General features: G+C 44.5%; 1 protein-coding gene across 1 annotated transcript in view; it reads right to left on the reverse strand.

Moving 5' to 3' along the window:
- Window positions 1–17,415, reverse strand: part of T265_08242 (hypothetical protein) — a gene marked incomplete at both ends in the record, with an annotated part of 50,171 nt that overhangs the window by 17,168 nt on the left and 15,588 nt on the right. Inside the window, 4 exons of the mRNA XM_009173989.1 lie at window positions 4,824–5,004; window positions 6,471–6,628; window positions 8,654–8,784; window positions 11,594–11,786. Coding sequence (XP_009172253.1) covers window positions 4,824–5,004; window positions 6,471–6,628; window positions 8,654–8,784; window positions 11,594–11,786 — 663 coding nt within the window. The remainder of the gene's footprint in view (window positions 1–4,823; window positions 5,005–6,470; window positions 6,629–8,653; window positions 8,785–11,593; window positions 11,787–17,415) is intronic.

Below are 17,415 nucleotides of genomic sequence, written 5' to 3' on the forward strand. Positions count from 1 at the left end.
CCCCCCGCTTTTTGCCAGCTCCAATTTAATGTACGCACACAACCTTGACCCATTTTTGATGAAAACAATTCCTTATCCGCATCTAGGCTCATTTTGTGCAAACATTTTCTCTGTTCGGGCCTTCGTAAAACCTTAAATGAACTTTCTGACGCTTTCAACTCTCGTTCATGACAAGGAGACGGCAATAGGTTTTTTGCAAAGTCACGGAGTGATCCATTAGGAACGTTTATGCAATGCAGTGCCAGATCGAACTGCGGCCACTTTGATGGACACAATCCAGGTCTGCATCGCTCCTCGCTCAATCATCACCCCGATGTGAGGGCATCATACCAAGGAATTGAAACGATGATTGACATGAATTATGCTCATGAAACGGTTAATCATACCGAAAACTTTGTGGGTCCAACGACTGGAGCTCACACACAAATCCCTGAATCTCTTTGGCACGTCTACAAGATGCAGAATAAACGTCAACGTGGCACACACCGATCTTTAGTGGACAGCTACTTTTGTGAGTTCGTTTGGAGGCAAAGGTACCGAAAAACGGACCTTTTCATGCAAATTATTAATGACATGTCCCAATTTCACCCTCTTCAATAAAAGCTCTATGTACCAATTTCATATCCTCTTTTTTCTAAACTTATTTGGGTGGCGGAGGTTAATTTTTTGGCGGGGCTTATCTGGAAAAGATCCGCTTTTTGTTCATAACGAACGCATTGAACATACAGGCCACATTCAGATAAATGAAAACAACTGCATGAGGTTGACGTCGGCGGTTCCAGTGGCCAGTGGCGAAATGTATGGCAGTGCCTGTGATTCTGACACTGATCCGTTTCCCTTCAGCCTTTCTGTACTCTCAGCGCAGCCTCAGTGCTTCAGTCCCCTCCCTCACCAAGGAAGAGCATGACCGAAGTCCAGCCGATCCTAATAGCTGGATATCAGATCGATTGGACGGATGCGTTACATGCGGGCTAAGGACTAGACGAAGGCATGTCTTGATTGGTCAGAATTTCAGCCAGTCCGGATGAAGCATCTATGGCTAGACGCTTCTTGACCCCTCGCGAAGATTCTAACGCGATCTTGTGGAGCATTCTGTGATGGACCTAATCGGCTTTTGTCTCCATAAATGACTGTTTCAAGTTATCGTGCGTTTTGCTATGCCATCGTAGGCGAAGCAGGAAGTCAAGAACCAAGATAGTGGTTGCACCACCGACAGCAAGACACAACAAAACTTTTAGGGCTAATTCCTTATAACAGGTTCCTGAACTGAGCTCTCCAGAACACCACATTCTGGCTGTAAAAGAAACAAAAAATATCGACCTTGGTTGACCAGATTGACAGCTGCGGCGGCCAACATTCTGGATACTGACGTCAATTCACCCAAAAAACTCAGTCACTACGGCAACCCGGGTTGGTTACCCCGTCGCATCGATTGCGAGGCACACGGTGAGATTGTGTGGTACAACTTTCTCCGTAAGTATTTTAGAAAAAATGTAGTCTGGTTTGTGCTCTACACCGCATTCGCCTAAAATCTTCATATCTGTATGCTTGGAGAACGTTCACACGGCGATTGGGAGTGAAATCTGACTAGTTGCTATGGTGTTTCAGGCCTTCCGACCACACCAAATTTGACCTCCGTACGGTATCCGCGGGAAATTCACAGGTATCCACCTAAAGATGAATTCGTACGAGTCCAATGTAAGTTAACACACTTCAGTCTCTCCTCGTAGAGTCTGCCGCTTGTTTGTCAAGACAGACAGTGTGCACATCTAAGTGATGACCTCTGGAACATTTATGCTTCAGTGGATCATACAAACGCGACCGATAGTGTGACCTAAATGCACTTTTCATTAAGAGTTACACGGTAATGTGACACCGAAACAGCTGGATGAACGGTGGAATGTAGCCGGTTGCATTGACCCGTGTGAGATTCAGGCAAAACAGTGGGGGTAGGTGAGTTGAGAGTCCCTGGCTAGCCCCTCTGTTTCGATCCTCGCTTTTCCTAGGTCTCGGTTCTCAGATCGTCATGGACGAGTACTCGGATGGGATAATTCCAAACTGACCTCTAATTTGTTCATTGAGCTGGGCGATTTCATTGTAGATGTTTCATCACCAATCGAGGTGTCTTATTAGAGCATAGATGAGCGTAGCTCAGGCAACAAACCGACGGCCATCTACATCACCTGAGCTGGCAACACTGTGTTCAATAACTGCAGACTCATCGTCTCGAGCCAGCTGGAGTTTCGGTGTGGATGAGCTTACTTTTGGCTGCTTCCTCGAAAACGATAGAATTGATGCTGAAACTTTGATTCTTACTGTATTCCGCAGATGTCACGTTACCATGTCAACTGCGGTGCAAACACGAGTTTAAGCGACGCGATGAAACAGCGTGCAATCAAACAGAGTGACTTGAGTGTCTCGCACTAGTCCGGATGCATCTACGATTCACTATCGTAAAAGTGCACTTTGTCTGGCTGGACAAGGTACCGGTATGAAAAGACCTACGGCAGTACATGGCCCTACGAGCTTGCCGTTCAATGCCATCTACATACAAACAGTGGGCACCTTATGTGTACCGTGCACCAGTGTGTGTTAGGACTCGCAAAACCGTTTACCTGCGTTTTCAATACCACTTTGTGATCCCATCAGTTTCGGGTCAGACAAAGTCATCGTGTAGATATCGTGATCCTGGTTAGAGGTGTCCTGGCTCACCTGAACTCACCTCACGTCTTCCATTCATTCATTCATTCATTCATTCATTCACTCATCCATCCATCCATCCATCCATTCATCCATTCATTCATTCATTCATTCATTCACTCATCCATCCATCCATCCATCCATTCATCCATTCATTCATTCATTCATTCATTCACTCATCCATCCATCCATCCATCCATTCATCCATTCATTCATTCATTCATTCATTCACTCATCCATCCATCCATCCATCCATTCATCCATTCATTCATTCATTCATTCATTCACTCATCCATCCATCCATCCATCCATTCATCCATTCATTCATTCATTCATTCATTCACTCATCTCTTCATTCACCCCTTTATTCATTCACTCATTATACCATTGAACAAAAGATGGCATGACTACTTTCGAAAATTTACCTGTTATCTTTCTCTGTTTACCACTCGATAACATGTGATTCGGTCCGCGCAAACAGATCTTCATCGAATAACTGATTACCTTTGCAGTTCGTGTCACCAGATTGGAGTTTGACGTAAATTCACTGTTAATTAGTGCAATTCGTGCAAATCAAATCACTGGCAAGCTACACTGTGCTTTTTACCTGAGTATCGTGTGGTATTTAATCCCTCGTGAGGTAAATCGGTATAAAGTGAAACCGTGTTTCTAATTCACTCACCGCAAAGTGTGTCACGTACTTAATTCAAACCCTGTTTGTTGATACAATACAGTCACTCGTGCGAGTAGCCTGTTTATTCTCATTTTTTAATAGAAAATATTTCAACTACATCAATTCCACCAGTGGATAAATTCCAACAGCAACGCCTAGGCGCACGCGGCCGTTTTTTTACTTTGTGGTATTAGATATTCAGGAAAAAATTCAAGCCAACTGTGTCCCTGTTGCTAAGAGTGCATATGGGGAATCCACTAAAATAAATATCAAACTAACGAAAATGGTGAGCACTCCTAATGTCTCGCACAGCAGTCTCCCTCGGAAGCGAGTCTTCAATGGTTAATTTCAAATTTCGCGTGGGACCCAAATCAAACTTAGGTCTAGACTCATGTGACAGAGAAGGAGAGTATCACCTGATAGGTGCGCGACAAAGTGTAAGCCTATCGGTTTAAGTTCCACATTTCTACGCGCTAGGACCAGGGTTGTAACCTACGTTTTGTTTGAGGTGTGTACAACTATATAGCGTGTCCATTCCTGAACGGCCAAGAAAAATATCTGTTGCACGTGGACTGCATTCGTACTGCTCCTGATCGGTTTGCCAAATGTGACTGATGTGTACAACCCCGAGTTGTCGAATGTTGTTCTGCAGTTGCTGTGAGCAGAATGTTAGCCAAGGTTTTCAACGCAATTCAGTTGGTCACGCTTCAGATTAGGATACGGTAGCCTCATCCTCAGTCCTGAGCTGGTTTGTCCTTCAAGTCACGTGTGACTAATGCTGACTAATTCCCAAGGTCTTCTTGCATTTTCTGAGGAACAAATGAAATCTGTTTGTCCATACATCATCCGCAAACTACTGTTAATGGTATTAAAGCTGCTGAAAGTGTTGTGCAGCTCCGAAACATGGATTCATCTGATTTCAGTCGTGATCGATAAGACCTAATTGGTTTTTGATCGAATTTCACCGCGGGTAAGACCCGCTAGCGAGTAAATGTTAGCCAGTCAAGGCCGGACTGAAATAATCGATATATTACATAGATGAACAGCAATCGTGATTGATGAGCGCTCATACATCCGGGTGTAGGGAGGCATGAGATCTATTGAACACCACAACAGCCACCTCTCAGAGTTTGAAATTCCCCTACTATATTAAGTAAGTGTATGTTTGTGCAGTTCAAAATCCCGCGCACATTTTGTGTTATTAGTGGTGACAATACTGCGCGAAATCACCGAACATTTCTTTGGCGTATTGACGTAACATACTACTCACAAGGTTGCTCAAAACACCACAAACGAGACACTCAGCTGGGTTCCATTCCCCGCAAATCCAAACTTTGCTACAAATATGTGTAGTTCGCCCATTTCTAGGTGTGTTTTGCTCTATTTACTTCCGGCACGTCCAACTTGCTCGATTCAATGTGTCACACAAACTTAGGTCAGATGTACTCACTTCAGCAAGCAGTGATGTGTTGGACTTGAGCATCGCTAGCTTGTCAGCCGGTAGGCTTTTCCACGCCTCGTCGGTTGGAACGAAAAAGGTGGAATACAATGGAGAACTTCCTTGCTGCTGACTGACAAAAGGTTGATAGGTTCCAGTACTGCCAAGTTGAAACCACAGTTCTGCACTCGTTCTGTGGTGAATAGGAAACCGCCAGAAAGGTGGAACAAGTGAGAAGCAAATTACGAGAAAAAATCGTTCTTTTAGACGTCATACGCGGTCGAAACAGGGAAAGCATTCCTGAAAGCATTAAATCGGTGATGTGGTTAGCTAGCTTAAATTTTTCTTGGTTTATTTTCTTCCCAAGCATGTAAGTTACCCCCAAGTCAATATTATCTTTCTGCGTTCACTAACGAACGGAAAATCCCCGTTTGTCAAAACTGGGATCAAACGAGGCTGTACTACGTGATCAAAAAAGCTATTCTGTCTATTGATCTGTCCGTCACACTTGAACGCCATCAATCGATTAGATACCACCAGGGTGTGAATTGATGATATCTCCTCCAACGCTGACTAAACTTCAGCAGACCAATTGCCAACCTCGGCGAAACAGATCAATAACCACACGATCAGTGGCCAATAAACGTATCCAATCGATTAGTTTTTCAAAAGTGACTAAACGGAATCAATGGTCTCGTCGCGCGAGTATTGAGCCATTGTCACGGCTAATTTGAGGGAAGTGTTTATAGTGGATTTCTAACTTTGCGAAATTTAACTCATGTTCAAAACATTAAACGTAGGCAGTCAAACACATAAATGGCGGCAGTTTGCAGAGTTTAGAACCGTTATCCGCCTGTGCACTTTACCACTGTCGCCTTCCTATTGCAAACTGAGCAGTATGTACTTTGAACGTTGAAGTACCAAAAACTGGTTACAGATGTGCTTCAACCAAGACCTCTCAGGCGACTTGACCGTTATCCAAAAACTGGTTACAGATATGCTTCAACCAAGACCTCTCAGGCGACTTGCTAAGTGTTTTCCTGTCGTGTCGTTTAATTATACTTTTCTGAACAAGGTCAAATGGGAAACGGTCGTAAAGCCTGTCAACCAGCGGAGCGGAGCCATTCAAACTAGATCAGTTGCTTCGTCAAATACACTCACTAACACGCCAGTCTGGTATTTAAGAGAGATTCAAGTGAATCTCTTCGACTGAACGTGTCACTTCTTGTTTCGAGGCACACCAGTATACTATCCTGAAGGGAACTAATCTCAAGTTTGTGGAAAAATCATCGACAGTCCGCGATTGGTTTCGCCCCTCCTCTTCGGGCTCAGTCCCGAAATTGCTGTGCAGCTGAGCGCGTTCGGCGAATTCCGTTCAGTTTGGGTTCAAGCACAACATAAGTTTGACCGAAAGGAAACTCGAGGACGGCGCCCATCTGACGAACCCGAAGAGAAAGAGGGAACCCGGTCATAGACTGTCCAAGTGTTTTCAGCAACCTTGTAAGTAGTTTTATTCCGAGTTAATTGATATCCCGATTGACGAACCTTTGGTATTTGGAAACGCTAGCTAATAAAGAACATGATTAAAGGGATGAAAGATAGCATAGCTTTCGAAATTAAGCATTCAAACACAGAGTTCGATGAACGCGTGTCACTTACTGCAAGTTCTTTTGTTGCGAGATATACTCGTAGAAATTTGTGTTCTCCCAAGGCATGAACAGCATCTGGTTGATCACGTGAACCATACCGTTGCTAGCACTGATGTCCGGTTGAACCAGTCGAGCAACGTCAATAAAGTACACTAGATTTGTTCCTAGCTGAGTTTCAGAAAAGTACATCATGATTGTGAGATGGAATTTCCGGTAGACGGAGCGTGGTTTGAAAAGGCTGATTAAATCAAACTGTTTCTTTTTTCATGAAGGAAACTAGTGACAAAGTAGAATATCATGAATGAGAGATTCAGTTGAGTCTCTCGTGAAAACCAAATTGATTTGCAAATGAGTGTATTTTCCAAACTGATTCTTCTTGATTTCACTCACGCAGAGTATTCCGTTCTCTAGGAGAAAAACCAAAGGATATGAGGCCACTCCTCTTTGAAGTTTGATTGGCGACCAGACCGGATAGCATCGGACGAATTATTCGCACTTGTCGCGTCACTCGAGGCTTCTAAGGTATTTGCTGTAGCGAGATGGGAGCGGGAAGGTTCAAGTGGTTAGAGCGCGAATTTACTGACCGGTCCGTGGTTCGAACCCGACCTCCGCCTCTCGACATCCCATGTTTAGGCTTGAGCAACCTGGCAATATCCCGACCCTCGTGCTTCCGGCATGGCAGCTAGGCACCGGAAGGGTGCTACAGCTGAAAGGTCTACTCAACCGGCCGATCGTTATTTGGGGCAAATTCGAAAGTTTCAAACTCATTGAGGACACTGGGATGTAGCCACATTTCATATCAGCTCAAGGGATTAAGTGACCATATAATCCAGGCAGGTAATTTTCAGTCGATCGTTTGTCCTGTAAGTGAACTCAGTCGAGTCAGAGCTAATCATTTTGCTGTCAAATGCTCGTGGCAAAACGGTAAAGGTTTTCAACCACTGGCCACAAGGTCGTGGGTTTGAAACCCTCTGAGTTTCGATTCCAAACAAGGATGGAACAATTGTAGCTTTTCAGCATAGATCAAAATTACTTAGGGGACCAAATCTTCTCCCGTATCCACCAGTTGATTAGTAGCTCAGAGCAAGGATGCTTTCACTGGATGTGTGAAACTTCCATATGAGTGGTTGTCACTCGAGTAACCAGTCGATACGCACTGGGGTTTACGTGAATGAGTGCTCATCGGCACTCAAGACCAGACGGTGTCCATACCGCGTACAGGATAGTCGACTGTCAGAAGGTAATAATATATCACTGGTATATTTCAGTTAGGTCAATGATCCCAACTGAGAGAAATGCAGCGATAATCCAGTTGTAGATGGCAGCGGGATGTACAGTGTTCACGTTCACATCACTCTCTTTTGGACAGTCCTTGATCTGTTCAGCGACGATTCTTCTGGTGAGGCCGTACTGAAGGGGTGGCACTGAACTTGCGTTTCGCCCTTGGTAGCACTCACCACATGAGTACACCCGTGGCCCTGGAGTTATCCGTGTTTCGGTCACTGAGTGGTTTTGCGGAGTCCCTTGATTGACAACCCAGTAGCTTTGTGGCTGTGTCGATCGATTGATCTACATGTCAAAAGTTCCCAGTCAGGTAGCGCCTCCAAATGTACCAGACAATTCCAGATTACTCGTAGATATCTGGCCATAAAGTGAGTCTAATCCACAAAATCAAAACGTTACGAGAATAAAAGTGTTAGACCTTTTCAATTCAATGAGCCCAAGCGATATGATCAACCGTCCGGACACCAGCCGCCCCTAATAATCGAGCACCACGTCAGTTGGACGGATGTGTCACGTGCGGGCTACGGACCAAACAGAGGCATGCCCTGATTGGTCAGGGCGTCAGCCAATCTGGATCGAGCTCGATGCCTCTCACCCAACCAAGAAGATTCTAGCACGACCTTGTGAATGATAACCTATAAATGAGGGTGACCCTATGAATGCGGTTGTACTAATCTTTATTTGTTTCCGTAAAGGAATGTCTGAAGCTACCGTGCACTTTTGACATACCATATTGTGCGAAGCACGAAACCAAGGCCCGACAGAGAGTTGTGAGACCATTCGCCTTCAAAAAATGACCTCTTCATAAGGGAGAACTTTACTGATAAGTGGACTAGTTATCCGAATTGAATGCGTTAAAAACCACATTGCGAATTAATCCAGACTTGAAAATAAGTAAAATCAACTTACCTGAGACTGAAAGGCATAATGTGTGATGGAAAACCCAAAGGACACACTCCTTCCTGTACCGAATCCCACATCCTTCAGGTTTTGGGATGTGCCCATTTGTGACCAATCGACCGCCGTTATCCTTTTCGTGCCTGGATAAAGGTGAACGATAGCCGAATGTTTATACATCTAGCTATCACAACAAGGACATACTTGCCACTTACAAATAAATGAGAGGACTCATACGATGGACGATTTGTACACCCAGTCAAAGAACTTTGTCAAGTTTTCAGCAACCTTATAAGTAGTATGTTTAGACGATAGAACATACTCGTACCAACTGAAGCAGTGGCAAAACAACTGTCTGAATTCAGCGAATAGCCTGAGGACTCAGGGGAGGCTTCAGGGAGTTTCAAAATGACATGAAGTTTTGTGATACACTGTTTGCGTGTCTGCGCCTGAATGTTGCCACGGGAAGCCTCAAATAGAGAATACCGAGGGCGTAGGAGAGATTTCGCCTCGCATGAGCGTCGCCCGTTCACAAATATTGATTTTTAAGAATTTTATTCTCATATCCGTTGAGAAGTGAGATGGAACCAACACCGTTGGGGCACAAAACACCTTCTTTACTTTCAGCAGGTCTAAACCTGTCAGTGTAGAAAATGTCTTTTGAACGATCCGCGGTAATAAATCGATATGACCTTGAGGAGTGCTGTTCAGACCCAGGGAAAGGGATTGAACGTTCTCATTTTGTGACAGATGATTTCTGGGTACCGAACTACAGTAAAATTGAAATCCGACTGTGATCACGTGGCATCAGAAAAGTTTATCTGAATGAACTTTCCGTCATTCGTTCCGACGGCTTTTTGTTTGGTTTACGAATAGATTTAATGAACGCCTCGCCAATAACGTCATAGAGACTGCTCTGGTATAAGTTCAGTTATTTGCCCATTTCGGTATCCTTTCCAGTTGACAGTCTACGGTACATCCTGTTTTCTGTACCTTCCAGCTGCTGGTCAAGATATGTGCAGGAACCAAGTGGTTCGCTCGACCATCAGTGTCATTATTTAGTTCGTCTTCACTTGTCGGAGTTTTCCGAAACTTTAGGGGAATCGTTCTCCAGGAAAAGGTGACTCATTCTTGATGTTTATTGATCCATTTGGATGGTTCCTCTCCTGTTTGTTCAATCTGGTGTTTTTTGCATCCTCTGTTGCACGTTTTCTAGTAGGTGACATCACCGCCGATTCAAACGGGATCAATCGCGGGACTAGTGTGCCATAAGCCACACGGTACGTATTGGAGAGGTCAAGTTCAAAGTTCAGTCGCATTTCGGCCAATCAGAACGCAGCCAGTAAGATTACTTCTCGGGCGAACCAATCATAAGTGAAGGTCAACCCTTTCAGAAGAAAACTCACTAGTTGACACAATACTGTCGTATGAATGCGCATCTTCCTGCCAGCAAATTATGAGCATATTAGTCTCCTTTCAGAAACTTCTGGTCTGATTTCCCGCTTCGAACTTGAGAAAGGTTTGAGAGGCCAGACACTGGATGAGTGCAATCCAACTTCAAGTTCACTCTATACAAAGGTGATTTGGAATCGGCCAGAAAGCGCTTCGAACGAATTCATCGTGGCAAACAAGTTCGGGAAACAATCGGTAGATTACCCAGCAATAGATCTATCCTGGAAAGGGTACGGTTTTATTGATGACGTTCGTTTACTGTTGGTCAGATTTCGAAATTTTATGCATGTATCACGATCAGATACCGACGTGCAGCGTATAAATCTACGTACGTTGAAGTATGGATTAAAAAAGTTTGAGCAGTGCTGATGCTTGCTAAGAACACCCCGATGATAATTGGCGGTAGACGAGCGAATAACGGAATAACTACACTGATATTATGGATACTGTGAACACATCTCAGTGTAACAACAAGTTGCGGGAAAAATGAGCGCCTCTTTAATGTGAATTCACCAAAATCAAAGGACAATGACACGTGTGTATTCCGTCACCTCAGTTTCACGTTTTGACCACATTTTCCCCGAGTTATATCCCAATTACTGACCAACTGAGCTGAAATCATCCATAGGCAAGCAACACTACGCAGAGAATGAACTTATATGTGCTGGTACTTGATATCATCCTTTCCCATAAAAGGGATCGGAAAATTATACGATAACTCTAGGCGGGAGGTCCATTGAGGAGTGTGACCTTGAACAAGACAAACCGCGCTACCGAAAGCTCAAAATTGTGCTCAAAATCATATTAGAATATTTTCATCATAGGCATGTGGTCTGCACCAAACTTTGCAGGTTTTTAAATCTAGCTCTAGGAATCTATTATCGATTTTTGCACTTGCAAGTGTAATAGCAATACTGAATCGTGCACGTGACCTCGTGGCGTCCAAACTAAACAAGCGTGCACATGTGTTTGCGACAATTCTTGTTAGACAACAGAATAACAGTCTTGTTCGCCATTCGCGAATCATTTCACTCGTCATTCTTAGGCTTCCTTGATTAGTCAATAGCGTAGTCAATAACGCATGCCTATAAACATCAACATTTGGAGAGAACGAGCGAAGATATAATCTAACTTCTGGGAACTAAACCCTAGATTGTACTGAGCACCACAGTGATCTTGCTGCCTTCCTAATACCGTGAACCCCAGTCTGGATGGCTTGATGTGTTTAGCCAAACCAGAAAGCCAATGAACGTACGAGTGAGCAGATCGATTTCTTGAGCACTTCATGGACAATTGAAGAACAGCCAATCAAATCGGTCCTAATGGAAACAGTCATTCGATTGACAGTTGTGCAGTTCCGTTACGTAAGGGGCTGTTTCTACTAATAGATTGTAAAACGGACAAGCAAAAACACATCCTACTCGAAATACGGAAGAACGACCGACACTGGGAAACATCAAATCTGTAACAACAAAAGTGTGGAAATAAAAAAATAATTACTTTTCAGAATATGGCCCCAGATGACCAAACGTTTGCTGGCTAATGACAGTTCATTCCATTGGGGAAGCTGAATGATCAGTTCCACGGCCTGGTTGTTCGGAACGAAGACTGTCAGACATTGAGGTTGACTGCTGGTGCAAGAAGCTTCCACAAACTCCCTTTTCATTTCCAGCGCGTCGATGAAATCTGCAAACTATGAAGCAAAGATAATACATAGTGTTTAGCGGTTATTACAGTGGTCATGATCGTTTCACACCTTTCTAATGGACGCGGTGGGTTATTCGAGACCATTCAACCACTTACCAAATATGCTGACATTACAGGCGGTTAAAAATTGAGGCGTCACAATCAACTGAGACATACTACTCATGAGGTTCAGTTTCCCGTCAAAAGCAAATAGCGTTCAAATTAACGTACTTTAGCGATTTTTGTACAATTTGGATTCAGGAAGAACTTAGGAATGCGCCTACTTGATGAGTACAAAAACAAGGCGAAACTGTTCGTGAGCTGTCAAAACGCTTTTAGCAACCCTATGAGTAGCGTGTTATATCGATTGCCGTGTACTGCCATATCTCGAATATCCCGCCAACATGAGGCAACAAGTGTGCGATACATTCACTTAAAGCAAACAAAAGATTCAGGTAAGTTCCTCACTTAAAACTCAACGACGCTTACTTACAACGCTGGCGGACCACCGGTACATACAGTTGTTGACGCCCTAGATAAGTTCCACAGACCATGATACAATGGTTGCTGTGCGAGTACCTATTTCCAGTCTAACAATGTTGACCCAAGCAATAGAATTGCTGCTGTACTCTTCAGTCCTCAGTATTTGGAACAAGCCCGTCGCCATATCGCTTCAACGATAAACGCCGTTCCTTATGGGAGGTTGGGAAGAAAAAACTTTCCACATTTCGCGCGAAGCTTAGAAAAAACTCCGTCGATCCTACCGCATCGTCCATTTGCCTGATCGGTGGATGTTCAGGACCAGATGACTTTGTTGGTTGATGACTAGTGGGTGCCCCTAGCAAGTAGAGTAGATCTTCGTTCAGTTCTATTGGGAGAGCCAGCTCCGAACGTAACGGGAATACATAACTGCCAATGGAATAACCGTTTTCCGCTGAGACAGATTTCATTGGTTGTTCTTCACTCGACATTGACAGATGAGTTGTATTCTTAGTATCACTTTTTTGACCCGCTTGTACTCGACAGTGATCAACAGAGAAGCTGGCTCGCAGGTTAATTGAGTTTTCTGGTCAAGCGGCCATCCAGACCGGGGTTCACGGTATAAGAAGGCATTAAGGGACTGTGGTCCATAACAAGTTCAAACTGGGTTTGGTCAGTTTGTGTCCCATAGGCGTTGAGACGAAAAAACTACACGTATGACTTACTGGGTTAGCTGGTGATATAAAACCAGCTGAGAAGTCACGTGAATCTTCCATCTGAGAAGTCCTCGCTCAAGGACCCGTCACTCAATACATGACCGCGTGACGTGGTTTCCGTGATTGACGGATAGGCAGTGAGAGTTAATCACAAGGCTGATCGACCACTCATGGCCGAATGGTGTAGACTTTCAGCAAGGAGACGGGGGCTTGTGAGGTCTTCACCACTGATTGGTTCCCAAATGGATGAAACAGCTGTACAGTGCATCTCTGCTTTTCTGCATGGACTGACGCTACTGACAAGACGGCGGCCCAAATGGGAGGTTAGTCCTTTCATTAAATTAATGAACCCGTAGAGGTGTCACCGCCCTAGTTTGATTTCTTCAAATTAGCTCACAAGTCTAATGCAAAGAGAGCCATAATCCAGCTCCCCAGATCCCAATCTGACAAAATTAATGGACCCGTAGAAGGGTCACCGCTCTAGTTAATTTTTGATTTCTTCAAATTACCTCACAAGTCTATTGCAAAGAGAGCCGTAATCCAGCTCCCCAGATCCCAATCTGACATCGATACACTAGTGCCGTGAAAGATGTTTTGCCCTGAGGGGTTTGAAAAGGAGCTTCTTGAGAAGGGAGAGAATCTCAAAGAGAGTTGACCAATCAAACGATGGTTGAATCATGCAGGCGTTTTTCGGTTGTGCAACGGGTACTTTCATTGAAGAATGTGTCCAGCACCAGGAGCTGCATTGGTTGAGACATGTGTTGCGTAGGCCTAGCCATCGTTTGCTGATCAGAGTGCTGTTTAGCATGCCCAATTCAGAGTGACCAACCCTTGACTTGGCAGAGGAGTATGAAAGTGAACACGAAACGCTTAGGTGCTGTCAGTGCTACTTGCCTTTCAGTATGGGAACCGCGTGATCCTCACTGTGCCCGGTAGGAGACAATACAAGGTATGGCTTCCTACCGATGTCAGTGGCGTTCTTGTTGTCAGTTTCTCTCCAGATCGCCTGAGTGAATGTCTGGAGGTGTAGGCACCTCGGAATGATTGTGGTAAGCTAGCATCAAGTCCCTTCCCCGTCCACCTTTACTCTTTTCTTTACAATAAGGCTTTCAAATAAATCATGGTTGTACGGCAGTGAAGTATCGGTGTTGAACACTGACGTCATGCTGTCGTTTGTATTTATTAATTATTTTTACGACTAATGCAGGTGCGTCTATGATACACTTCATATGGGTCATGCGGCAAGACACTTTCCAAGTCAAGTCAGAAAGCAGTGGATCCTCGCAGTGGTTCACTTGTTGTTTCCATCATCATTACAGATCATCCATCCACTTGACTCGGTCTAGAGAATATACCCACTCGAGGATAGATCGAATTTGGTCTCTTCGATTTAAGCGTACGACGCACAATTTACCAACCATAGCGAAAATAATTTTGAATTTTACACCCTGGGCATACAATTTAACAGCTGTGACCGTTGAACCTCACCAACTATCACACGACAGAATAGCAGGTGTTACTAAGTGTGCAGGTGAGACGTCGTTACGGCTAGTGTTTGTCTTCGGCTTTTTTTTACATACATGATTTGTGTAGGATCAGTTGAGATCGATCAGACAATAAACTAATCCGCACATCTTGTGTTTCTTCAATGACACCAGTGTGTCAGCGTGAGTTGCAGCTCATGGGTACTTCTAACCTCTGCTTGGTTACCTGTAAACTTAACGTGTTTTTGTGCTGACGCTGGATTCGTGACGGGTTTATACTTGTCGCCCCTTGACTCCTTGTGTTTTGTGCTCACCGTAGTTCAGTGTCCACATCGCACCTGCTAAACCTAATGGAGGTACGACAATCCTGGTCTGGTCGACCTTACTGACTCCTCTGTATGTGGCCCTCGGTAGGATCTACGTTGGGGAGACCTGTTTCAACAGTACTTTGTTCCGGACTGATTTTCCGACCCTGTTATTGGGTGTACAGATGTTCCATCTTTCCACAGTTTTGAGGTTTGTTGTCTGCTTGCATAACACCCTTCTTATTTATTGATATTGCGTTGGACGGATTATCCCGAGTGTTTTGTTGTCTCGGGATCGTTCGGGGTGCGCGCACTCAACGCCCAGAAGGCATTCAGGAGCACTCTGAGACTGCCTTGATTTTATCGACTGGCCAAATGTTATGGGATGCACTGCATTACGAGCCTTATGCTGTTTTATAAGATATATGGTTGAAGAATTCATTTTGCAACCCTGTCGTTCACACTGACTTTTTCAAACTAACCAGCCGAACAAGGTGCTTCGAGCGTCAGACAGTGAATCAAACGTTCATCGGTGTTCAAAATGACCAGCATTTAACCATTCTATTCCCCGTTTTTGTAGAAATTTATGGGAAGAAGAACGCTCTTATCACTTCGACTGACTGCCGATCGCACTGCTGCTCCGACGAAGTAGCTACCACAAGGGATAAGCGGGTTTCAAGGTCACATGGGCTTAACAGCCAATCAGATTGCTGCCACCTCCCCGCCTGTCTATACCTCGACCTGCAGATTCTGCAGACGAACGCTCAAATAGCTGCTAGGTCTTGAGAAGGGAACCCGCTTGAATGCATCCAATACATGATCCTTGATACCTTTGTGACGCTCTAAAGAAGTGGTTCCATTCACTATTCAATCAGATTCCCTATTTGAAGACTAAAAACTGACACCAGGTCGTAGAGCAAGCAAAAAGGAGGACACATGAATCGTAGTTTCGTCGCACTCACTTTTTTTCGAAAGTTTTACCTGAAGTTGAATGCCTCGTGAACCTACCTTGGACTGCTTTATCAACAGGTCAGGTCAGGCGCATCCAATCATTTGTGAAGAGCTTGGGAGGACTGAGAATTTGTCGTTTCAGGAGGGCTTGGAAACCAATCGATTGTTTACCAAGTTAGATCGTGAAAATCGAACCACTGTCATGCAGCTGTAGTGGCAGTAGAATTGGTCCTCCTCAGAGAGGCTGTCAGTGGCACCTAACAGGGCTAAGTGCTCGGAAGTGAGGTCGTGTCATAAAACAGCGATCTTGCGAACCAGCGAACCTACATCCTCTAAATACTCACCAGTAATGTGAAGATCCTGAGCAAACCTCGTAAGCGGTCAGTTAAACTTGAAAATTGTTTCCGGGGCTTAGTGCCTCGTTTAAACCTAAGTAAATTTGCCCACCTAAATTGGGGGAATTGGAGAAAACTCAATGTTTAAGGCAAGAGATTACTATCTAGAAGGTCCGTGGTTCGAACCCAACTTCAGTCTATCGATTGCTCCTGCTCTTGGGCAGTATCTCAACCCTCGCGCTTCCTTCAGGTGGTTTTGGTAGCTAGGCACGGTTATGAATGTTGTTTTTACCTAGTTAGACTACCTGCGTTTTGGATATCTCATATCAAGTCTGGTAGTGAACATACACTTAGAATTTCGTCTGAATCGATTGCCGGGTTTGTGTGTTGCGCAATGCAGTTTCACTGTCATGTCCTGTGGTCCTGAGGACAGACAACTAAGGTTTCTCAAACAGCACAAGCTTCTAAGATTCTGTCAATTCCTGTCTTCAGATTACTCACTCACCCAGACGACCAGCCTCGTCTTGAGTCTATTCTGTTGAACTGAGAAAACCGAGGTCGGGTTACCGATCGAATAGTGTGATTGCTTTATAAAGGAAACTACTCACAAGGTTGCTGAAAACTCTGTGACAGTCCACGACCGGTTTCGCTCTTCCACTTGGGGCTCATCAGGTAGGCCCAGTCCCCCGAGTTTCCGTCAACCTTATGATCTACATGAACCCAAATTGCACTGTTTTCGAGAAATACACTCATTTGCAAATCAATTTGGTTCTCACGCGAGACTCAATTGAATCTCTCGTTTATGATGTCCTCCAGCTGAATGTGCTGCGCACAGGCCGCCTCATGTTTCAGTTGGCACGAGGACATCATAAACGAGAGATTCTATTGAGTCTCCCGTGAAAACCAAATTGGTTTGCAAAAAGTGTGAGTGCCTGTTCAACCACTTGCGTGGTCTACTGTGATGGGTCGTTTAAAGCCCGACGAACCTGCAAATCTAATCTCACGTGCTGATCTGCTGCCCAGAGCTTCAGAAACGTTTCAAACCTCAATTGATAGACTGTGTGCTCAAATCCTGCCAGAAAATAAGGCAGTGCCGACTTCATTATGCGTCGCCATGAAGGGAAACCAGACAGCTCGATTGGCCAGGTACCCACAGGAGTGGTTTTCGAATTCTTTCTGAGCTGAAAAAATACATGTGTCTTCCATCTTGATGCTTATGAGGACCATATTACCTTTCAGGAAAGAATATGTTGAGAGCGAACCAGCGCTGATCTTTAGACAGAACAAAGGGACATAAAGTCCAGTGAAGAACTCAAATCAGTCAGACTCAGCAAATGCAGCATTGGCTTCCTCTGGAATTCGCTG

This window comes from Opisthorchis viverrini, assembly GCF_000715545.1.
Source record: "Opisthorchis viverrini unplaced genomic scaffold opera_v5_205, whole genome shotgun sequence".
Lineage (NCBI taxonomy): Eukaryota > Metazoa > Platyhelminthes > Trematoda > Opisthorchiida > Opisthorchiidae > Opisthorchis > Opisthorchis viverrini.